The sequence below is a fragment of the Stomoxys calcitrans genome, chromosome 1 (genome assembly GCF_963082655.1).
Source record: "Stomoxys calcitrans chromosome 1, idStoCalc2.1, whole genome shotgun sequence".
Lineage (NCBI taxonomy): Eukaryota > Metazoa > Arthropoda > Insecta > Diptera > Muscidae > Stomoxys > Stomoxys calcitrans.
Genome location: NC_081552.1, coordinates 229,349,859 through 229,374,554, shown reverse-complemented (window position 1 = coordinate 229,374,554; position 24,696 = coordinate 229,349,859). Strand labels below are relative to the sequence as shown.

The window sequence follows — 24,696 nt, the reverse complement described above, 5'->3', positions numbered from 1 at the left end:
TTATCCGATTTTGCTGAAATTTGGGACAGTGAGTTGTCTTAGGCCCTTCGACATCCTTTGTCAATTTGGCTCAGATCGGTCCAGATTTGGATATAGCTGCCATATAGACCGATCTCTCGATTTAAGGTTTTGAACCCACAAAAGGCGCATTTATTATCCGATTTTGCTGAAATTTGGGACAGTGAGTTGTCTTACGTCCTTCGACATCCTTCGCCAATTTGGCCCAGATCGGTCCAGTTTTGGATATAGCTGCCATATAGACCGATCCTCCGATTTAGGGTCTTAGACCCATAAAAGCCACATTTATTATCCGATTTTGCTGAAATTTGGGACAGTGAGTTGTCTTACGTCCTTCGACATCCTTTATCAATTTGGCTCAGATCGGTCCAGATTTGGATATAGCTGCCATATAGACCGATCTCTCGATTTAAGGTTTTGAACCCACAAAAGGCGCATTTATTGTCCGATGTCGCAGAAATTTGGGACAGTGAGTTGTGATAAAACTTTCGATATAACTTCCGTGTCGTTTATGGTTCAGAGCGGTTTATTTTTAGATACAGCTACTAAAAAGAGCAACATTTTGTTTTACACAATTGAACAATGACTTGTACTTATTAGTATTTGGTCCAAATCCGAACATATTTCTATATAGCTGCTAGGGGTCATAAGGTATACATTTTTCCCCGGATTTGACGAAAGGTGGTATATATATATACCCGAGGTGGTGGGAATCCAAAGTTCGGCCCGGCCAAACTTAACGCCTTTTTACTTGTTTTTTAAATAAGACATTCCACCAAATAGGTTAGGCTAACCTAGGTTAGGATTCATTGTAATATAGACCCATCTTGCCTGCGCCTGGTGCAAGTGATCCCTACATGGAATGCATGGGGATAGCTGTCAGGTGTGGTACTGCCGAGATAGAGTTATACAACGTCCACCCGGCTGGTAGCTGTATCCCAATTAATGGCCAAGCTTATAACCCTCACATAGGTGGGTTACTATCTGGGCATAATCGCCTGGCTCTAGGGGACTTTAATGTGCATCACATTTCATGGCATTCTCCCCTAGGTAACGACTAGCGTGGCAGGGCTTTGGCAGAGCAGATTGAAGGCTCCACGTTTTGCATGGTGAATGAGGATGCCCCAACTAGGATTACGCGGAGGTGCAGCAGCTCGCCAGACATTTCCATTGCATCCCCTGATCTACTGAGTGACATATCGTGGCAAGCCGTCATCTCTTTGGGATCAGACCACCTCCTCATAATTCTCACCATCGATCGACCACCCGACTTCATAACCTCTGAGCGCCGGACGTTTATCAATCAGAAGAAGGCCGATTGGACTGGCTGCACAGAGTACACCAATCGCCGCTTCAGTGAACTGACAACCCCCCCTCAAAAAAGCTATTTGCCGAGGGGAAATTTCGAGACATCATTAACGCAGCAGCCGCTCGCTTTATACCATCCGGTCAAATGACCCAAAAGCGGCCCAACTTTCCGGTGCAGGCAGTGGTACTCGCAGACGAGCGTAATGGGATTCGTAGCACGGATCCCACTAAACCCCAGAATCAGCGAGCTGAATCTGGAAATAAACTGGGTAGTCAACGAACATAGGCGGAATTTGTGACTAGAACACTTGGAGCAATGTAACTTAGGTACCGATTTAGGCAATCTGTGGTCTACTATTAAGTCATTCTTGAACCCCGGTAGACGGAATGACAGGACCTCAGTCACTTTTGGCGAAGTAACCGTGTTTGATACGAAGAGATGCGCCAGGTTGTTCAACCGTCAAATTATAGTGCATTCCGAGAGTGAGAGGGCAAGGTGGAAAGCCATTCGCCGTATCCGTGATCTCCGAGCCGATGGACAGCCATCACAATTTACGGTGAGAAGTGACAGAAACTCTATACTGATGCTGAAGATTTTAGATCTACCTGTAGTCGAATGCCTTACAACTGTGCTCAATCGATCTTTCAACACTTTTATAATACCCGATATCTGGCAGATTGGCAAAGTGGTGAGTTTGCGAGTTTCGGGGGAGTCCCTACACTGCTACAACAACAACCGCCGCAGCTATTGGGGTTTTGGAGTGCATTAAAGGCCTACACCCAGGTTTTTGATGTATTGCTTCACTGGAAAAAGAGTTCGACCATTAACCGATTGTTTTTCCTATCCTGAGTGACTGTAAGATTTTCTGAGCTATTTTAAGCTAAGGTACCTATTACGTTGTCCAAAACTATTCCTGCGGAGCGAATTACATAATCACCTCCGCTGCACTTCACCACAGCAGCACTTCACCACAGCAGCACTTCACCATGGCAGAAGGCATAAGAAAAAATTTTAAGTCAGAACAAAACACCTCACTCAAAATTTCAGCCCAATCGGATAATAATTGCGCCCTCTAGAGGCTCAAGAAGTCAAGTTCCGAGATTAGTTTATATGAAGCTATATCAGGTGATCAATCGATTTGGACCATTCTTGGCACAGTTAATGAAAGTCAAAACAAAGCACCTCGTGCGAAATTTCAACCAAATTGGGCAATATTTGCGCCCTCTAGCGGCTGAAAAGCTATATGAGGTTATGAACCGATTTGGACCATACTTTGCACAGTTGTAGAAAAACAAAACAATTGGTGCAAAATTTCAGCCAGATAAGATTTCACGCCCTCTAGAGACTCAAGAAGTCTAGATCCGAGATCGGTTTGTATGGCAGCTATAACAGGTTAGGAACCGATTTGGACCATTTTTGGCATAATTATTGAAAGTCAAAATGAAGCACCCCGTGCGAAATTTCAGCCAAATTGGACAATAATTGTGCCCTCTAGGGGCTCAAGAAGTCAAGATCCGAGATCGGTTTATATGGCAGCTATATCAGGTTATCAACCGATTTGGACCATTCTTGGCACAGTTATCAGTGAGTTGAGTTAGGCCCTTCGACATCCTTTTTCAATTTGGCCCAGATCGGTCCAGATTTGGATATAGCTGCCATATTAACCCATCCGCCGATTAAGGGTCTTAGGCCCATGAAAGCCACATTTATTATCCGATTTTGCTGAAATTTGGTAGAGTGAGTTGTGTTAGGCCCTTCAGTATTCTTCTTCAATATGGACTCGGATCGGTTCAAATTTGGATATAGCTGTCATATGGACCGATCTCTTGATTAAAGGTTTTGGGCCCATAAAAGGCGCATTTATTGTCCGATGTCGCCGAAATTTGGGACAGTGAGTTGCGTTAGGCCACTTGACATCTTTCATCAATATGGTACAGATCGGTCCAGATTTAGATATAGCTGCCATATATAAGCCGATCTCACGATTTAGGATTTTGGGGCCATAAAGGCGCATTTATTGTCCGATATCGCTAAAATTTGGGACAGTGAGTTGTGTTATGCCTCTCGAAATCTTTCTGCAATATGGTTCAGATTTGAATATAGCTGTCATATAGACCGATCATTCGATTTAAGATTTTAGGCCCATAAAAAGCGCATTTATTGTTCGATGTTGCCGAAGATGGTGACAGTGAGTTGAGTTAAGCCCCTCGACATCTTTCTTCAATGTGGCCCAGATCGGTTCAGATTTGGATATAGCTGCCATATAAGCCGATCTCTCGATTTAGGATTTTGGGGCCATAAAGGCGCATTTATTGTCCGATGTCGCCGAAATTCGGGATAGTGAGTTAAGTTAAGCCCCTCAAACATATTTCTGCAATTTGGCCTAAATTGATCAGGATTTACATATAGCTGCCACATAGACCGATCTCTCGATTTAAGATTTTTGGGCCCATAAAAGGCGCATTTATTGTCCGATGTCGCCGAAATTTGGGACAGTGAGTTAAGTTAAGCCCCTCGACATCTTTCTTCGTTTTGGCCCAGATTTGGATATATGGATGTGATATAGACCCAGCTTTCGATTTAAGGTTTTGGGGCCATAAAAGGCGCATTTATTGTCCGATTTCGTCGAAATTTGGAACAGTGAGTTGTGTTAGTCCCATCGACATTCTTCTTCTATTTGGCTTAGATCGGTCGAGATTTGAATATAGCTGCCATATAGACCGATCTCTCGATTTAAGGTTTTGGTGCCATAAAAGGCGCATTTATTGTACGATTTCGCTGAATTTTGACATACCGGCTTATGTTAGGCTTTTCGACATTCGTGTCGTATATGGTTCAGATCGCTTTATTGTTATACACAATTAAACAATGACTCGTACTTATTAGTATTTGGTCCAAATCGGAAAATATTTCGATATAGCTGCTATGGGGCATAAAGGTATGCATTTTTCACCCACCACTCCGAGGTGGTGGGTGTACAAATTTCGGCCCTTGTTACTCGTTATATCATGATTTTATCTTCTGGCAACGCAACTATAGTTGAGTTGCCATCCATAGTTGAACCCTAAGTTTTGTGAATAAGCCCGCCTGTGTAGGAATTCATATTTGATCTCTTTAAAGTCTTATTTTGGAGTAATTTTGAATGGGGTTGCCATTTTCTGAGAATGTTTGAATTCAATCTTATGCTGTTATTAAAACAATATGGGTTTTACAGCAAAATTAGAGACCACCTACACCTGCTCAATGCTGATCACTTACTTTTCAATTCATCATTCAATCAGTCACCTAGCATGGCTTTTTTGTTAATTTAGTTTTAATTACATTCCTATTTTAATCCAAGTTAACAAAGTTTTTCTGTTGATTCCATCCGTTTTAAACATTTTAATTTGATTTGGATTTTTTAAGAATACCTATTCGAGATTTATTTTCATTTTGTTGATTTTTTCTTTTTTAAAAGCCAATATAATTTATGTTAACATTCAAGTGATTAAGAAAGTACAAAGTATGTGTAATTTACGTTATATGTTCTGCTCAAACGCCCAAAATTAGAGTGTAGTCAAGAAAATAATCGATCAAATCCATTTGTGTAGATTCGACCTGAGTCTCAGCGGCAAAATTATTTTCCAAACCTTCTCTGAATGTGTTTTTTTTTGTGTTATTTGTTTTGTTATTGTTGTTGTTTGCAGCCCCAGTGATGCTACTTCCTCTACCTCCACTACCACTACTACTACTACTACCACTACCACTGCTAACGAATCCGATTCTGATTCGGATAAAGATTCCAAATCGAAACCTTGGCTTAGTCGCATGTTTTCATCCGGCGGCAGCGACAATACCGCTGATGGAAACAAACAACAGCAGACAGGCGAATTTAATGCCTCCAAGCATTTCGATTTGAAAAACGTGCGCCAAGATTTTAATAGACCCCCTGGTACTGGTGCGGCACCTGGTGTGCGTATTTCTAAAACTGGACGCAAAATTAGGTGAGGGTTCTTAAAACAAAAAAAAAAAATACCTACAACTTATACTAGCTACTTCTACTACTACTACTACCACCACCACTGTACTCTCTACTCTACTCTACTATTTTTATGAAATCTTCTGTTGTTGTACTGCGTTATGTAAAAAAGAACAAAGCAAAAATCATTCAATTTATTAGTGTAAATTAAATATACTTATACTTAATATTTTTTGTTTGAGTACTATACAGCAATTAGTACACAATTATATTTTTTTTAACTAAATATTCATTATGTTGGCAGCGTCAAAAACTAACTTTTTCAAAATTTTCTTCAAATCTAATTTCTGGATTTTTTTTTTTTTTGGATTGGCATTAAATGGTTTACTTTTTTGGTTTAAAATATGTTTTTTTCTATTATCCTTGCGGGTCTATTAAAACTTAAACTTTTTTTTTTTTTTGCTTTTCTTATATGTCTTGATTTGTTTTACTTGCCTATTTTATGATTTTTCCTGCTCCCCTTGTTGTGTGTCCTCTATAAGTTGTATGTTTTTTGTTTTGTTTTGTCCCCCTTCTTCTTCAGTTGCATGTGGTTATATTTGTTTAGAGCCTTTAAGTTCAGTTCCAAACTTATGTATAAATGTGCTTTTTATTTTGCAAATCATCCATGTCATTGTACATTGCAATGTTTTCACTGCTTTTCATCTCATACACGAGCTGATGTTTTTATACTCTCCACCATAGAATAGGGGTATACTAATTTCGTCATTCTGTTTGCAACTCCTCAAAATATTCGTCTAAGACCCCATAATGTATATATTGGGTTGCCCAAAAAGTAATTGCGGATTTTTGATATAGTCAGCGTTGACAAATTTTTTCACAGCTTGTATATTTGATTAAAGTTCATTATAAGTTTTATTAAAACTACATTTACTTTCTTTTAAAAAATCCGCAATTACTTTTTGGGCAACCCAATATATTCTTGGTCGTCGTGACATTCTAAGTCGATCTAACCATGTCCGTCCGTCCGTCTGTTTGTCGAAAGCACGCTAACTTTCGAAGAAGTAAAGCTAGCCGCTTGAAATTTTGCACAAATACTTGTTATTAGTGTGGAGGCCACTGTGGCGCAGAGGTTAGCATGTCCGCCTATAACGCTTAACGCCTGGATTCGAATCCTGGCGAGACCACAAGAAAAAAATTTTCAGCGGTGGTTTTCCCCTCCTAATGCTGGCAACATTTGTGAGGTACTATGCCATGTAAAACTTCTCTCCAAAGAGGTGTCGCACTGCGGCACACCCCTCGGACTCGGCTATAAAAAGGAGGCCCCTTATCATTGAGCTTAAACCTGAATCAGACTACACTCATTGATATGTGAGAAGTTTGCCCCTGTTCCTTAGTGAAATGTTCATGGGCTAAATTTGGATTTACTTTTTATTAGTGTAGGTCGGTTGGAATTGTAAATGGGCTATATAGGTCCATGTTTTGATATAGCTGCCATATAAACCGATCTTGGATCTTGACTTCTTCAGCCACTAGAGGGCGCAATTCCTATCCGATTTGACTGAAAATTTGCACAAAGTATTTCGTTATAACTTCCAACAACTGTGCTGAGTATGGTTGAAATCGGTCCATAACCTGATATAGCTGTCATATATATATATAGGTATCTGGGGTCTTGACTTCTTGAGCCACTAGAGGGCGCAATACTTATCAGATTTGGCTGAAATTTTGCATGAAGTGTTTTGTTATGACTTCCAACAACTGTGTCAAATATAATTCAAATCGATCCATAACCTGATTTAGCTACCATATAAACCGATCTGGGGTCTTGACTTGTTGAGCCACTAGAGGGCGCAATACTTATCCGATTTGGCTGAAAATTTGCACGAGGTGTTTTGTTATGACTTCTAACAACTGTGTCAAATATAATTCAAATCGATCCATAACCTGATATAGCTACCATATAAACCTATCTGGGGTCTTGACTTCTTGAGCCACTAGAGGGCGCAATACTTATCAGATTTGGCTGAAAATTTGCACGAGGTGTTTTGTTATGACTTCTAACAACTGTGTCAAATATAATTCAAATCGATCCATAACCTGATATAGCTACCATATAAACCTATCTGGGGTCTTGACTTCTTGAACCTCCAGAGGGCGTAATTATCCGATTAAGCTGAAATTTTGTACAACGTCTTCTCCCATGAGCTTTAATAACGTGTTTCGTTATAACTTCCAACAACTGTGTTAAGTATGCTTTAAATCGGTCCATAACCTGATATAGCTATCATATAAACCTATCTGGGGTCTTGACTTCTTGAGCCTCTAGAGGGCGCAATTCCTATCCGATTTGGCTGAAATTTTGCATGAGGTGTTTTGTTATGACATCTAACAACTGTGTCAAATATAATTCAAATCGATCTATAACCTGATTTAGCTACCATATAAACCGATCTGGGATCTTGACTTCTTGAGCCTCCAGAGGGCGTAATTATTATTCGATGTGGCTGAAATTTTGTACAACGGCTTCTCGCAAGACCTTCAACATACTTGTCAAATATGGTCCGAATCGAGCTATAGCCTGATACAGCTCCCACATAAACCGATCTCTCTATTTTACTTCTTGAGCCCCTATGGGGCGCAATTCTATATTGGCTGATAGTTTACACAATGTTTTCTACTATGGTCTCCAACATTCAATGAAATTAAGGTCCGAATCGGACCATAACTTGATATAGCTCCAATATTAAATCAATTATTTTCTTTCATCCTTTGTTTGCCTATAAGGAGATATGGGGAAAAGAACTCGACCAGCGCGATCCATGGTATATAAGAATCGGCCCGGTCGAACTTAGCACGCTCTTTCTTGTTTTATAAGGGGTTGATTTATATGTAGGAAATAGCTATTTATGAATGCCAAAGGCCATTAGTGTACTTTACTTACCATATTCCAGGCAAATTGAGCCCAAAGTTAGGTTTATGGAAGCACAACCAGCCAATCAAGAAATTCTAACGTATATGTCGTAGGTATGAGATACATAGTAGTCCGTTGCGCACCATAGCTTGGTTGGGTTGGGTTAAATGGGTAGCCCACCAAAGATGAGTTCACTCGGAGGCCAATCTGACCCATTGGACTCTTGGTACCCTAGAAAGAAAGGGTAGAGAAAGAAGATTGTTAGACCTCGGACTAGATGCTATCTTTCTTATATATAAAAACTAGCTGGACAGGGCCCGCTCCGCTCCGCCGCGCCTTCTTTTACTCTCTAAAATCTTTTTTAGGATACTTCAGCCCTGAATATGGATATCGTGCTATTGCAGCCTATGTCCGCCTATGACACTGAACGCCTGCGTTCGGACAAAATTTAAAGCGGTGGTTATCCCCTCTTAATGCTGGCGACATTTGCGAGGTACCATGTCATGCATGGTCATGTAAAAAATTTTCCCCAAAGAGTGAATGCACTGCGGCACGTCGTTCGGACTCGGCTATAAAAAGGCCCCTTATCGTTGATAAACTCAACTTGAATCGGAAAGCACTCATTGATGTGTGCAAAAGTTTGCCCCTACTCGGTTCCTGGGCAAATTTTTACTCTACTCCCAAATGCCCTTCTTTACAGTTTAAGGGTAGATTTAGAGCGTACCCCCAAAATTGGATATCAAATTCGTTTTTTCTACTCTCAAATACCTTTCATTTGAGTCCCATATTGCCATAATGGCAACGTATTTTAGGAGGAAAAGCGCTACCTTGACTTGAAGGCAAATTTTAATGTCATATTTTTAATCTACTCCCAAATATCTTTCATTTGAATCTTATATAGCCATGGTCGGCTGATATGCCCATTTGGGGGTGTGGCGTCCTCCCATTACTAGGACCTATTTTTTATATAACCTTATTTTTTAAATAACCTATGTTTACTATTTTGATTATACGGAACAAACACACAAACCGATTCTCATATGGTCATGATGGGTCATATGGCCATTTGGGGCGTTTTTGTGGGGTGGGTTGACCCCCTACACTTTGATCTGATTTTGTATGCCACATCCGTAATCTACTCCCGGATGCCTTTTTTTTACCAATTTTTAATACCATATTCGTATTCTACTCTTCAATACCTTTCATTTGATATCCATATTGTCCTTATCGGTCCTCTTGTGATTTTAGGGGTAACGGACAATCTCCCCTTCCGATATCAACCAATTATAAAGCATATTTCTTCTTCCTGACCATATTCGAAATCTACTCCCGAATACCTTTCATTTGAGTCCCATGTTGTTATGGTCGTCCAATAAACCTATTTTAGGGTGTTTTGGGGTTGGGGCGGTCCCCCAGTTACTTGGACCCAATTTTTGATATGAAATTCATACTCTACTCCTGAATACCTTTCAGTTAAATCCCATATTGTCCTGATCGGTACACTTTTATTTTTGGATGGTACTTTTGGAGTAAGGGGGGGAGACCGTCCCCCTTCCGATATCAAAATATTATATAGCCTATGTTTCCTTCCAGACCAATCTACACAATCTGTGAAAATTTCAAGATAATCGGTTCAGCCGTTTTTGAGTCTATACGGAACAAATGTGGTGGCGAAAATAGGGTACTTAATTTTTTGATATCTGAAGGGGAGCGGACCCTCCCCCTTGCCCTAATTTTCAGAAATACCATATCTCAGGGATGGGAAGTGGCATTTTAAGCGAAATTTTTGTGCTCTCTTATAGTAAGGTAAAACCAAAAAATTGGGTATCCGTATTTTGGATGGGATACATAGGGGGCCGCTCCACCCTCAAAATCTACCAAATATATATATATTGACCAATCATGACAATATGGGATTTAAATGAAAGGTTTTTAAGAGTAGCAAAAGTATCTGATATCCAATTGTGGAGCCAAGAGTTTGGGGGACCACCCCAATCACCAAAACACCCCTAAATCAGACACATTTACCGACCATGGCAATATTGGTGGGACTCAAATGAAAGCTGTTTGCAAGTAGAATACCAATCTGATATCTAAATGTGAGACCAAGTTTCTGGGGGTCCATCCCTTTCCTAAAACACCCCCAATCAGGGCTTATTTACTGACCACAGGCAGTATGGGGCTCAAATAAAAGGTATTTGGGTGTAGAATACAAATCTGATATTCAAATGTGGGACCAAGGGGTTGGGGGGCTTCCCCTCAAATAAAAGGTCTTTGGTAGTAAATCACGAATCTGATATCAATATTCGGGACCAAGTGTCTGTGGGGCCACCCCACCCCCATACACTACCCATATAGGCTGAACATTTCAATATGGGGCTCAAATAAGGGGTATTTCAGAGTACAACACGAAACTGATACATATGTTCAGTGCTAAGTCACTAAGTAGCCGCCTCATTCTCCAAAAAAACACCCCCCAAACCGAACATGTTTGCCGACTATGGAAATATGAAAGGTATTTGCAAGTAGATCACGAATCTGATATCAACATTCGGGACCAACTGTCTAGGGGACATCCCACCCCCATAACAACCCCCATATAGGACGTATTTGCTCACCATGACAATTTGGGTTTTTAAGAGAGAGTGGAACTCGATACTGATTGTTTTTTGGGCCCATACTCCAAACCGGACATTTTTGCTCAAGTTTGCAAAAACAGTTTTAAATGAAAGGTATTTAAAATTAGAAAACGAATTTGATATCCAGTTTTGAGGCCTATGTCAATTTGGGGTTCAAATAAATGATATTTGAGAGTAGAGCCCGATGCTGATATATTTTCAGGGCTAAGTGCTTGGGGGGACCACCCCACTCTCCAAAATACCTCGGACATATTTACCGGACATAAGGAGTTGGAGTTTTTAGGCATCAACTCGACTCTAAGAAAATTTATTAATAACTTACATACTAAAAGATGCATTACGGCAGGCTTGGGATCTGTGGCTCTAAAAAGATAGGTCAGCTGAGGAATACCTCGAGAAGGTCTACTGTCTCCTCTACTTTGGAATACAGTCATTAACAATATATTATTGTCTCTGGAAGAATAAGGCGTAAAAGTGGCTGTGTATGCTAATGACGTGGCAGTTGCGATATACTTCAGGAAGCTTTGTGTGCAACTGGAAAGTGGGCTACCGAAAGTGGTCTAGGTATAAATCCGTGCAAGACAGAAGTAGTTCTTTCAGCCTACAGTGGCTCTTGTCTCCTTGGGAGGAAAGAATGTTCCATTTACAGAAAGCGCAAAATACCTGGGTGTTTTGCTGGACAGCAAATTGAACTTCAAATCTGACATATTGGAAAGGGCAAATGTCAACTCTTGCCCTATACATCTGCAAGAGAGCTATTGGCAAAAGTTGGGAGCGTGTCATGCAGACCTATAATGCTATATGGTGTTGTGGTTTGGTGGACGCGGCGCTTCAAAAGTCCACCTACTGCTCAATACTCAACCAGATCCAAAGGATGGCTTGTTTGTGCATAACAGCCGCACTGAGGACGACACCATCTGACGCACTGAATTTAATGCTACATCTAATGCCTTTGGACTTTGTGGCTAGACAAATTGCAGCGGCCACTGCCGTGAGGTTATGGGAGCTTTCTCATTATCCTTGATACAATATCCGATGTGCCAGGCAGTGTGAATTACACCGTACCTGAGCCGCTTTTTAAAAACAGTACTGTACCACTGTTCCTGAACAGGGGGCAAACTTCTCACATATCAATGAGTGCAGTCCGATTCAAGTTTAAGCCCATTTTTATAGCCGAGTCCGAACGGCGTGCCGCAGTGCGACACCTCTTTGGAGAGAAGTTTTACATGTCATAGTACCTCACAAATGATGCCAGCATTAGGGGGGAAAAAGCACCCCTGAAAATTTTTTCTGATGGTCTCACCATGTTTCTAACCCAGGCGTTGTGAGGCGTCCAGGCGTTCCTTACGACGATTGGCATAAATATCTTCTCAGACAGCCAGGAAACCATTAAATCCATGGAGAACGTGTTTCTGAAAACAAAACCGCCCTCGACTGTCGCAAATCTCTCACCGATATGGCTGAACAGTTCAAAATTCACCGGTTCTGTGTGCAGGGCAACAGAGATATTCCAGTGAACGAGCTTGCGAGACTAGGAACTACCCCACACATTCCTGGGAAACTGGAATCTGTGGGTATGCGCCTCTAGCGACATGTAAGCTAAGTTTTCAGGACCAAACACGAAGGACAACGAATGATAGATAGTCACAGAGAGGGGGCTGTGAGCACTCCAAAACTATGTGGCCTAATTTAGACTTGAAGAGGTCTACCTCCTTGCTGTCATGGGCTAGAACAGACGTTTCAGTCATTGTGGCCGTCATGATAGGTCACTGTCTATACGAAAAACATGCTGACAGACTGAATGATGCCAGCAACGAGTTTTTCAGAAGCTGTGAGGACATAGAGCACCTTTTGTGTGTGTGTCCCGCACTAGCTGTCAGAAGCAGTTCCACTTTAGGCTCTCATTTCTTTGAGAACCTGTCTGATTTAGCGAATGTGAACATTAGCAACTTTGGGGAGTGGTATTGAAAAGAATTAAGGATTTTGTAAGTAGCACGGAATTCCTAACTTAAAATTTTCTTTTTAGAGGCTACTGTATCGTTTTTAGAGCGCACAAAAAGCCGATTACTGGCTTAGGTGTATGCCCATAGTGGCATGGTGCTTTTCAACCTAACCTAACCTAGCAACTTGTTGGGCTTTTTAAAGCGATCTGGATGGTTCAACGGTAGGAACTAGAAGGCATCTTCTTTCTTCTGTTGCTGTGGTATCACAATGGACGAAAACGTCCAAGTGAGTCTGATGGCAGACTGCCACTTGAACCTAACCTAACCTACGACAATCGTTCAACTGGCTTAACATGTTTAGTCTTAAAACTATAGCGACTTGAACTTTTAAACTACGGGTTATAAACCGATTTAAGCCATACATGGCAACAGGAAGTCAAAACAAAACACCACGTGCGAAATTTCAATCAAATCGGATGATAATTAAGCTTTCTAGAGGCTGCAGAAGTCAAATCTGAAGATCGGCTTATATGGAAGCCATATAAGGTTCTAAACCGATTTGAACCATACTTGACACAGTTGTTGGAAGTTATACCAAAACGACTCGTGCAGAATTTCTGCCAAATCGGATAACAATTGCGCTCTCTAGAGACTCAAGAAGTCAAGACCCAAGATCGGTTTATATGGCAGCTATTTCAAAACATGGATCGATTTGGTCCATTACAATTCCAAGTGACCTACACTAACAAGAAGTATTTGTGCAAAATTTCACCTAACTTCTCCTTAGAAAGTTGAGGTGCTTTCGTCAGATAGACGGGCGGACGGACATGGCTAGATCGAACTAAAATGTCATGACGATCAAGAATATATATATATTGGGTTGCCCAAAAAGTAATTGCGGATTTTTCATATAGTCGGCGTTGACAAATTTTTTCAACGGCTTGTGACTCTGTAATTGCATTCTTTCTTCTGTCAGTTATCAGCTGTTAATTTTAGCTTGCTTTAGAAAAAAAGTGTAAAAAAAGTATATTTGATTAAAGTTCATTCTAAGTTTTATTAAAAATGCATTTACTTTCTTTTAAAAAATCCGCAATTACTTTTTGGGCAACCCAATATATACTTTTTGGTGTCTTGAACGTATATTTCGAGGTGTTACAAACGGAGTGACGAAATTAGTATGCCCCCATCCTATGGTGAAGGGTATACAAGTATGGGTAAAGAGAGCTTAAATTTGAATCGAATAGCACCCATTGATATGTGAGAAGTTTGCCCCTGTTCCTTAATGGAATGTTCAGGGGCAAATTTCCATTTCGGGTAAAGATGGCTATGAGAAAAAAAGGCTAATAAGTGTATTCAAGGTAGTGGGCATCCAAAGTTCGGTACGACCGAATTTTTTTTATTTATTTTTGATTCGGCCTGTTGCCAGCATTTAGGTTAGGGATGACCACAGCTGAAAATAATTTAACGCTTTTGTTCTCAATTCAAGGTCAAACAATTATATTTTTAGTTTAAAATATTATATCTTATGTAATCTCTAGTCCTAAATGGTTCTTCTATTGTACAAAACCATTTTTTCAATACTATGCTATAATAGAGACAATAGCCAAGTCATACAAATGAAAAATTAAACATGTTCACATTCTGTCATATGTAAATTGTCCATCTATTACAGAAACCATAATTTTTGCTCGTTCCCATACACACATTTGCTTATCTGGCTTAAAAAATTAATATTTAACCACTATACAAAATTTCTTTAATGTTCTTTTTCCGTATATATTGGGTTGCCCAAAAAGTAATTGCGGATTTTTCATATAGTCGGCGTTGACAATTTTTTTCGCAGCTTGTGACTCTGTAATTGCATTCTTTCTTCTGTCAGTTATCAGCTGTTACTTTTAGTTTGCTTTAGAAAAAAAGTGTAAAAAAAGTATATTTGATTAAAGTTTTATTAAAAATGCATTTACTTTCTTTTAAAAAATCCGCAATTACTTTTTGGGCAACCCAATAGTTATCACAAATAATTGCTAAAGACAACGTTTCCATGTGTGAGAAGGCCAAAGTGATCATTCAGAGGTTTATATTATCCTGGACTATTATAGAGTTTGTACCTTCCCACACGTCTAAATATATAATCACTCAGTGGTCAGTTTAATTGATTATAAAGAGTGATTTTTTAAGAGCTGTAGGAAAGTTATTCAAAAAAAAAAACATAAAATTCAGAAAAATGCATGAAATCTTCATTCAAATCAATAGTACGCGGTCCATATAATTTAAAGTTTGAAGATTATTTCATGCAAATGTTGACCGTGACTGCGCCTCAAATGGTCCATCCGCTAGTCCAATTTTGGCATACTCTTTTCAACATTTCAGTCGATATCTCACGAATAAATGCTTCAATGTTGTCTTGCAATTCGTCCATTGAAGCGGGCTTTTCTCTATAGACATAAACTTTAACATAGCCTCACAAAAAATAGTCTAAAGGCGTTGAATGGCACGATCTAGGCAGCCAAGTGACCGGTCCCGAACGTGAAATAAAATGTTCACCGAACTCGTCTCTCAATCTCAGTCCATTGTTACGCTTGCTGTGTGGCAAGTGGCATCGTCTTGTTGAAACCACATGTCATTGAAGTCAAGCTCTTGCATTTTGGGCAAAAAACAGTTGATATCATCTCCCGATAGCGCTCACCATTCACAGTTACGTAACGATTCGCATCATCTTTGAAGAAGTACAGTCCAATGATGCCACCAGCATCATTGCATTTTGGGCAAAAAACAGTTGATATCATCTCCCGATAGCGCTCACCATTCACAGTTACGTAACGATTCGCATTGTCTTTGAAGAAGTACGGTCCAATGATGCCACCTGCCTATAAACCGCAACAAACTGTGACTTTTTCTGGATGCATTGGCAGGTCTTGCAATGCTTCTGGCTGATCTTCACTCCAAAATCGACACTCATGCTTATTTACGTACCCATTCAGCCAAAAATTATCTTTGTCGCTGAATGGAAGAAGCACGTGATGAACTTTCTGAACAGTGCACGAATTTTGATAATAAAAGCATGTAGCATGTGGCACCGTCTTGTTGAAAACACACGTCATGCAAGGCAAGCTTGACTGAACATTCGGTGCACATTTTATTTCACATAGGGGACCGTTCAATTTTGGGCAAAAAAAAAAATTGATCATCTTACGATATCATCTCACCATTCACAGTTACGTTGCAAATGTAAATTTTGCTCATGAGCATTCCACAAAGGAACTGGGACAAACTTCTCACATATCAATGAGTGCAGTCCGATTCAAGTTTTGGCCGAGTCCGAACGGCGTGCCGCAGTGCGACATCTCTTTCGAGAGAAGTTTTACACCCCATAGTACCTCACAAATGTTGCCAGCATTAGGAGGGGAAAACCACCACTGAAATTTTTTTCTGGTGGTCTCGCCTAGATTCGCACCCAGACGTTCAGCGTCATAGGCGGACATGCTAACCTCTGCGCTTTGAAGAAGTACGGTCCAATGATGGCACCAGCCCATAAACCGCATCAAACTGTAACTTTTTGCTGAATGCATTGGCAGGTCTAGGCGGACATGCTAACCTCTGCACTACGGTAGCCTCCTCACAGTTACTTTACGATTCACATCATCTTGAAGAAGTGCGGTCCAATGATGCCACCAGCCCATAAACCGCACCAAACGGTGACTTTTTCTGGATGCATTGGCAGGTTTTGCAATGCTTCTTACAGATCTTCATTCCAAAATCGACAATTCTGCTTATTTACGTACCCATTCAGCCAAAAATTATCTTTGTCGCTGAATGGAAGAAGCACGTGATGAACTTTCTGAACAGTGCACGAATTTTGATAATAAAAGCATGTGGCATGTGGCACCGTCTTGTTGAAAACACACGTCATGCAAGGCAAGCTTGACTGAACATTCGGTGAACATTTTATTTCACATACGGGACCGGTCAATTTTGGGCACAAAAAAAAATTGATCATCTCACGATATCATCTCACCATTCACAGTTACGTTGCAAATGCAAATTTTGCTCATGAGCATTCCACTAAGGAACTGGGACAAACTTCTCACATATCAATGAGTGCAGTCCGATTCAAGTTTTGGCCGAGTCCGAACGGCGTGCCGCTGTGCGACATCTCTTTCGAGTGAAGTTTTACATCCCATAGTACCTCACAAATGTTGCCAGCATTAGGAGGGGAAAACCACCACTGAAATTTTTTTCTGGTGGTCTCGCCTAGATTCGCACCCAGACGTTCAGCGTCATAGGCGAACATTTTAACCTCTGCGCTTTGAAGAAGTACGGTCCAATGATGGCACCAGCCCATAAACCGCATCAAACTGTAACTTTTTTCTGAATGCATTGGCAGGTCTAGGCGGACATGCTAACCTCTGCACTACGGTAGCCTCCTCACAGTTACTTTAGGATTCACATCATCTTGAAGAAGTGCGGTCCAATGATGCCACCAGCCCATAAACCGCACCAAGCGGTGACTTTTTCTGGATGCCTTGGCAGGTCTTGCAATGCTTCTTACAGATCTTCATTCCAAAATCGACAATTCTGCTTATTTGCGTACCTATTGAGCCATAAAGGAGCTTCGTCGCTGAGGAAGAAGAAGCGCGCGATTAACTTTCTTAACAGATCACATAATAGCTAAAAAATCACCCATAAGTTCCGTAATTGATTTCTTGGGACATTTGCCAATTTTTGAAAAAATATTTTTTATACCCCTTCACCGTAGGATGGGGGTATACCAATTTCGCCATTCCGTTTGTAACACCTCGAAATATTTGTCTAGCTTTCGAAGGAGTAAAGCTGGGCGCTTGACATGTTGCACAAATACTTCTTATCAGTGTAGATTAGGTTAGGTTTAAGTGGCAGTCTGTCATCAGACTCACTTAGACGTTTTTGTCCATTGTGATACCACAGGAACAGAAGAAGGAAGATGTCTTCCAGTTCCTACCGCCCAGGTCCCTTGCGAATGTTCACATCCGCTAAATCAGACAGGTTCTCAAAGAAATGAGAACCTAAAGTGGAACTCCTTCTAACTGCTATAGCGGGACACACATACACAGAAGGTGTTCTAAAATCTCTTCTTCCTCGATGTCCCTACCGTTTCTGCAAAGATCGTTGCTTGGCAACCTTCAGTCTGTCAGCATGTTTTCCGATTAGACAGTGGCCTGTCATAACGGACACAATGACTGACACGTCTGTTCTAGCCAATGACAGGAAAGCAGTAGACCTCTTCAAGTCTAGATGAGCCCACATAGTTTTGGAATGCTCACAGCTCCCTCATTGTGACCATCTATCATTCGTTGACCTTCGAGCCTGGTCCTGAAAACTTAGCTTACATGTCGCTAGAGGCATACCCACAGATTCCAGTGTCCCTGGTGTGTGTTAGGTAGTTCCTAGTCTCGCAAGCTCGTCTATTTTACAATTCCCTGGGATATCTCTGTGGCCCGGCACCCATAACAGTTGAATTTTGAACTGTTCAGCCATCTCGTTGGCCCCTGTTCCTTAGTGGAATGTTCATGGGCAAAATTTGCAATTTCATCCATCTCGTTGAGAGATCTGCGACAGTCGATTTAATGGCTGCCTGGCTGTCTGAGAAGATATTTATGCCAATCGTCGTAATGACATTATATCCTAGCCATTCCACCACTTCCTTAATTGCAAGGATTTTTGCTTGATGCACACTGCAGAGGTCGGGTAATCAGCGCTACCGTTGGAAATTTTCAAATAGTGGCACAAAAAGTGTCATTTTGTTTTTTGAAAAGTGACACAAAAAGTGGCATATTTTTTTCGTTTTTATTAAAAAAAAAAACAAACAATCAAAAAGCCAGGAGAGAGCTAGTGATGATGTAATCATCATCATCGGAGAGCTACGATAAACCCAACACCGTTCCTTTGAATTTGTTAAGGGGGAAAGATGCTGCCATGGGATTGAGCGGGAGGAGTCGTCCCTCACGCGTCTTGGCTACTGATGAGAGATGGGAGATCGGTCTGTACGACTCGCCCTTGCTCGTGTCCTTTTCAAGTTTCGGTAGCGGGATCAGACTGCCCATCTTCCAAACATCGGGTACTATAATAGTGTTCACATAGGCTGAGGATAGTTTTAAGGTAATCGACTCCAGACAGATCCAGATTCTTCAGCATCAGTGTAGATATTCTGTTTGGAACCAGCGCCTTGTGTGACTTGACGCCACGAATGACATTCGTAGTTTCGTGCATGGTTGTTGTTTTTGTAGCAGTGTGTTGTACACTAAAAGACTCCATCGGGCCAATGCGGTACGTACAACCGGCTGCCATGGGATTGCACGGTTATTTGTGATGGCTTTCCAGCAGCATGGAGATCACAGATATACGAATGGCTCACCTTCTAGCCTTTTCATTCTCGTTGACGTATGTCTAAGGAAAATACCTCATAAGTATCGCCAGCATTTTTTTTATTTTTTTGGACTTTAATTGAAATGCCAGAGTACGACTCTATATGCCAGGTTGTACTTCCGAAGTTGGTGTGCCCACCAACTGTAAATTAAAACACGTGTAATAAAATTACAGAATTAAAAACAATGTACAGTTATAACTTGTACTGAGTATAACGATGACTGAGTACCGAATCCCGAAGCGTCCACTTCAGACGAATTCTAAATGCAAAGTGTTTTTTTTTTTATTTAAAAAAAATTCTTTTCCAATCAAGCAAATAACAAAAAATCAGCTGTTTTTCTGTCAATTTTCCCTAGAAGTCGTTCGCATACTTTTGCTTGCAAATTTTTTAAAGAGAGTAAAAAAATGGCTCTTACTCTTCTGCACATTTTTACTGGAAAAGTACGCGAACAGACCTATTTATATGCGATTTGTTGGACGACAAACAATAGATAATCGCTACATTGTTGTATTTTTGAACAAGTGGCGCACAAATGTTAAAAGTATGACATTTAGTATCAAAATAATAAAGTGGCACACAAGTGGCATCGTTCAAAAAAAGTGTCAAATTTGATACTAAAGTGGCACAACGTTAACGCTGCGGGTAACCTCTTCGATATGACCAGTTCTAGATTTTTAGAGTACATCCCAAAGCCCACCTGACCGTTTAGTTCAGAAGTCTATGTAACTTCTGTTACCAGGGATGTGGTAGTTCCAATCGGTTCTATCAGGAATAGTGGTACACTCATTTTCATCAAAAAGCGACTCAGATAGGGTGTAATCCACACTGCCTGAACCATTGGATATTGTATCAAGGATAACACAGTGTCCGTAGCCGCCACATGACCATTGAGAAAGCTCCCTTAACCCTTCACGGCAGTGGTCGCTGCAATTTGTCTAGCCACAATGTCCCGAGGCATAAGATGTAGCATTAAATTCAGTGTCGTCCTCAGTGCGGCTGTGATGCACAAACAGCCCATCCTTTGGATTCGGTTAAGTATTGAGCAGTAGGTGGATTTTTGAAGCGCCGTCCACCAGACCACAACACCATATAGCATATTAGATCTGACAAATGCACTATATACCCAATGCATGACACGCGGTCTAAAGCCCCAATTTTTGCCAATGGCTCTCTTGCAGATGTATAATGCAAGAGTGGCCTCTCTTGCCCTTTCCAAAATGTTGGATTTGAAGTTCAGTTTGCTGTCCAGCAAGACACCCAGGTATTTTGCGTATACATATATGGCAGCCATACCTAAATCTGGACATATTTCTATGAAATCCACCAGTAATGTCAAGGGTCAAGAGGAAAGGTGGAGTAGTTAATCTAAAGAATAAATTATTTAAAAAAAAAGACAAATTCCTACCCTTAGTCAAATTAGCTCGACTCTTTGCCCCTTTGCAAGAATATATTGGGTTGCCCAAAAAGTAATTGCGGATTTTTTAAAAGATGTGACATGTGGTATCCATATTAAAATTGACGCCAAACAAACAAATGTAAACAAAATTTCGCGCACTTTTTTTCTAAAGCAAGCTAAAAGTAACAGCTGATAACTGACAGAAGAAAGAATGCAATTACAGAGTCACAAGCCGTTGAAAAATTTGTCAACGCCGACTATATTAATACTATTGGGTTGGCCAAAAAGTAATTTCGGATTTTTCATATAGTCGGTGTTGACAAATTTTTTCACAGCTTGTGACTCTGTAATTGCATTCTTTCTTCTGTCAGTTATCAGCTGTTACCTTTAGCTTGCTTTAGAAAAAAAGTGTAAAAAAAGTATTGTATATTTGATTAAAGTTCATTCGAAGTTTTATTAAAAATGCATTTACTTTATTTTAAAAAATCCACAATTACTTTTTGGGCAACCCAATATATTACCGACAATTACTTTTTGGGCCACCCAATATATAAAACCCCGTTTACAGTGCTCTTTAAATCCGGATTTAAAGGCTCGATCATCTGTTTTTCCCTTACATTCGGATTTAATGAACAGTGTAAACGGGGTTTTAATAATAAATTTATTTTCTTAAGCAATTATTTGTGAAAACTATTTATTTCTTTCTAACCCCCCCCCCCACTCCTCCCCCCTTCTTTGTGAATGTTGCACTAACATTAAAAATATTAAAATTAAATTCTATAAAATATGTATAGCGCACATTTTTAATATCCTTACACTTTTCTATTATCCTTACCTTAGCTATGCTGGACGTCCTTGTGGTGCTTCAACCGCTACCGGTTCCAAGGCTCAACATATACGTGAATTGAATGCCTTGTTGAATGATGCCATTCATGTCTAAGGTTAATGCGAATAAGCTGAGTGTGTCTCCTCATCCCCCCCCCCAAACCACTGGCTTTTGATGGGACATCATCGTCGTATATATTAAAAAATATATAAATAATTTATATATAGAAAAAAAAAAAAACAAAAGTACTTTCAACATTTTTCTAGTGACATATTAAGTGATGGATGGCTATGAACAACAACAACAAAACATCCATACTTCTTCTAACAACAACAACAACAAAAAAGATGATATTTTTTTGATTGATTTATTTATTATTTCCTAACGATTTTAACCATAGAGTATGACAAGTGTTATATATGAAAACTATTTGAACGATCAAGTAGCTTGCAAAAAGCCACAACAAACCCCCAATTCAGTCAAATCGTAACTTTATTAAGAACTAAAAGTTAAAACAAAACCACAACTTTAATGAACTATTAGACAATTTGTGAAAGAAAATAAATACGGAAAAGTGAAATGGAAGAAGTTTAGATAGCTAAACAAAACTCTTCTTCTATCGTAAAAACAAAAACAAAAAACAAAAAAGATAATCTCTTTAAGTTTCAAAACAAAAATCAAATTCTAGTACACTATGTAAAGCGAATATACAAAAACAACAGAAAAAAAAAACAACAAATGTTTATTTTAAAAACAAAACACACCTTAAAAATGAACCATAAACTTTATTTTTAATTTTATTTATTTTAATTATTTAAAAAAAAAACCAAAAAAAAAAAAAAGAAAATAAAAAGAAAAACGAAAGAAACAACCATCTTTAAAAAAATTTTTAATTTTTTCTCATCTGTTTTTTTCTTCTTCTTTCTTTCTTGAGATTTGTTTTAAGCATACAAAACCAGGGCATATGTGCATACATATGCATGTTTACATTATTACATACATTTTTTACATATGTTAATTGTTACATGCATCCATTATATAATTACTTATCAGGGATTTTTGTTTTTTTTTATTAATACATGTATATTTTTTTTTCCTAATTTTATTCATCTCCATTCTTTACAACAAAGGCATCTTTCTGATGTATTTGATTGCTGTTTGATTAACCTCTCACTGTCTTCATCCGATCTATCACTTGTGTTATTAAGTCAACTATTCTCTCTGTTCAAGTATTATTAGTTTGTTTGCTCTATTCATCGTTACTATAACAATTTATTATTATTAATTATTTTTTTTTTTTGCTTTCATTTTGAAATAAAACTCTTGTGCCTCTTCTTTGAAAAGTCAACCAAATAACACAGCGTTCGTTTATTTTTTTAACAACACATATAACAATGTGCCATTAAAAATTGCAGGTAAATAGAGAATTGAGGGTTCATAAATTCTCTTAGGCTTTTAATAAAAAAAAACCTAGAAAAGCAATTTTTGTTTTAGGTTAAGGCTAGCTATTCTTTTCACTGCTCTAGAAGAAATATCAGAAGTTCTCTGGTACTCAAAACTAGTGCGTTTTAAACTGCAAATGCAAATTTGCCCACGAACATTCCACTAAGGAACAGGGGCAAACTTCTCGTTGTGAGTAAAACTTCGCTCAATCTTCTTCTTATGTATAAAAATTAAATTGTGTTTGTTTGTGTGTTCCTTAAAGACTCAAAAACGGCTGAACCGATTTTCTTCAAATTTTCACAGATGGTGCATAATGATCCCGTGCTGAAAAGTAGCAAGCACTACATTTGTTGATATCTAAAGGGGGGGCGGACCCTCCCCCTCAGCCTAATTTTCAGAAACCCCAAATTTCGGAGTTGGGTGCTGCGTTTTAAGCGAAATTTTTGTGGGGGGGGGGGGCGGACCCTCCCCCTCACCATAATTTTCAGAAACCCCAAATCTCGAAGTTGGATGCTGCGATTTAACTGAAATTTTGTGGGGGGGGGGGGGGCGGACGCTCCCCCTCAGCCTAATTTTCAGAAACCCCAAATCTCGGAGTTGGGTGCTGCGATTCAACCGAAATTTTGTGAGGGGGGGGGGGGCGGACCCTCCCCCTCACCTTAATTTTCAGAACCCCAAATCTCGAAGTTGGATGCTGCGTTTTAAGCGAAATTTTGTGAGGGGGGGCGGACCCTCCCCCTCACCTTAATTTTCAGAACCCCAAATCTCGAAGTTGGATGCTGCGTTTTAAGCGAAATTTTGTGAGGGGGGGCGGACCCTCCCCCTCACCTTAATTTTCAGAACCCCAAATCTCGAAGTTGGATGCTGCGATTCAACCGAAATTTTGTGAGGGGGGGGGGGGGGGGGGGCAGACGCTCCCCCTCACCCTAATTTTCAGAAACCCCAAATCTCGGAGTTGGGTTCTGCGATTTAAGCGAAATTTTGTGTGATCTCTTACAGTAACCTAAAAACAACTATTGGGCTGCCCAAAAAGTAATTGCGGATTTTTCATATAGTCGGTGTTGTCAAATTATTTCACAGCTTGTGACTCCGTAATGGCATTCTTTCTTCTGTCAGTTATCAGCTGTTACTTTTAGCTTGCTTTAGAAAAAAAGTGTAAAAAAAGTGTATTTGATTAAAGTTCATTCTAAGTTTTATAAAAAATGCATTTAGTTTCTTTTAAAAAATCCGCAATTACTTTTTGGGCAACCCAATAGTAAGGAAGGGCAAAAGTCGTGCGTTGTCGACCTTATAATACCCTACACCTACCCTAGAAGTATAATGTGGGACCTATATCGAATTCTGAACCAATTTTTATGGACCTCGGCGAGCAAATATGTTCAAACTGTAAAAACTACAGATGACAAATGACAACATTATGGCAAATTGCCCAAAATCTGGTAAACATATATATGGGAGCTATATCTAATTCTCAACCGATTCCAAGCAAACTTCTCAGATAATATGGTGGTCGTCGAGGAAAGTGTTGTGAAAAATTTTGGCAAGATTGAAGGTCAATAAATGCGCTTGCAATTTCGACAGAATCGGATAAGAAATGATCACTTTTTTCCAATATTTCTCAAAATCGGACCAACATATATATAAGAGCTATATCTAAATCTGAACCGATTTTGAGCAAACTCCTCCGATACTGCGGCAATCGTCGAGAAAAGCGTTTTGCTAAATTTTGGCAAGATGGATCAATAAATGCGCTTGGTGTTACTCTAGAAGTTAAAATCGGGGATATATATATATATATATATATATATATATATATATATATATATATATATATATATATATATATA

At 39.6% G+C, this 24,696-nt stretch overlaps 1 protein-coding gene across 6 annotated transcripts in view; it reads left to right on the top strand.

Moving 5' to 3' along the window:
* The window catches only part of LOC106092437 (2-oxoglutarate dehydrogenase complex component E1), a 98,333-nt gene extending 76,208 nt beyond the window's left edge, over positions 1-22,125 (top strand). For 4 of the 6 annotated variants that reach the window (XM_059360863.1, XM_059360865.1, XM_059360862.1 and 1 more), the window contains exons 11-12: positions 5,014-5,310; positions 21,421-22,125. In XM_059360863.1, the coding sequence (XP_059216846.1) occupies positions 5,014-5,310; positions 21,421-21,520 (397 nt within the window). In that variant the 3' untranslated portion in view covers positions 21,521-22,125. The remainder of the gene's footprint in view (positions 1-5,013; positions 5,311-21,420) is intronic. The other 2 variants (XM_059360867.1, XM_059360866.1) reach the window with 1 other exon arrangement.
* Positions 22,126-24,696: the final 2,571 nt, after the last annotated feature.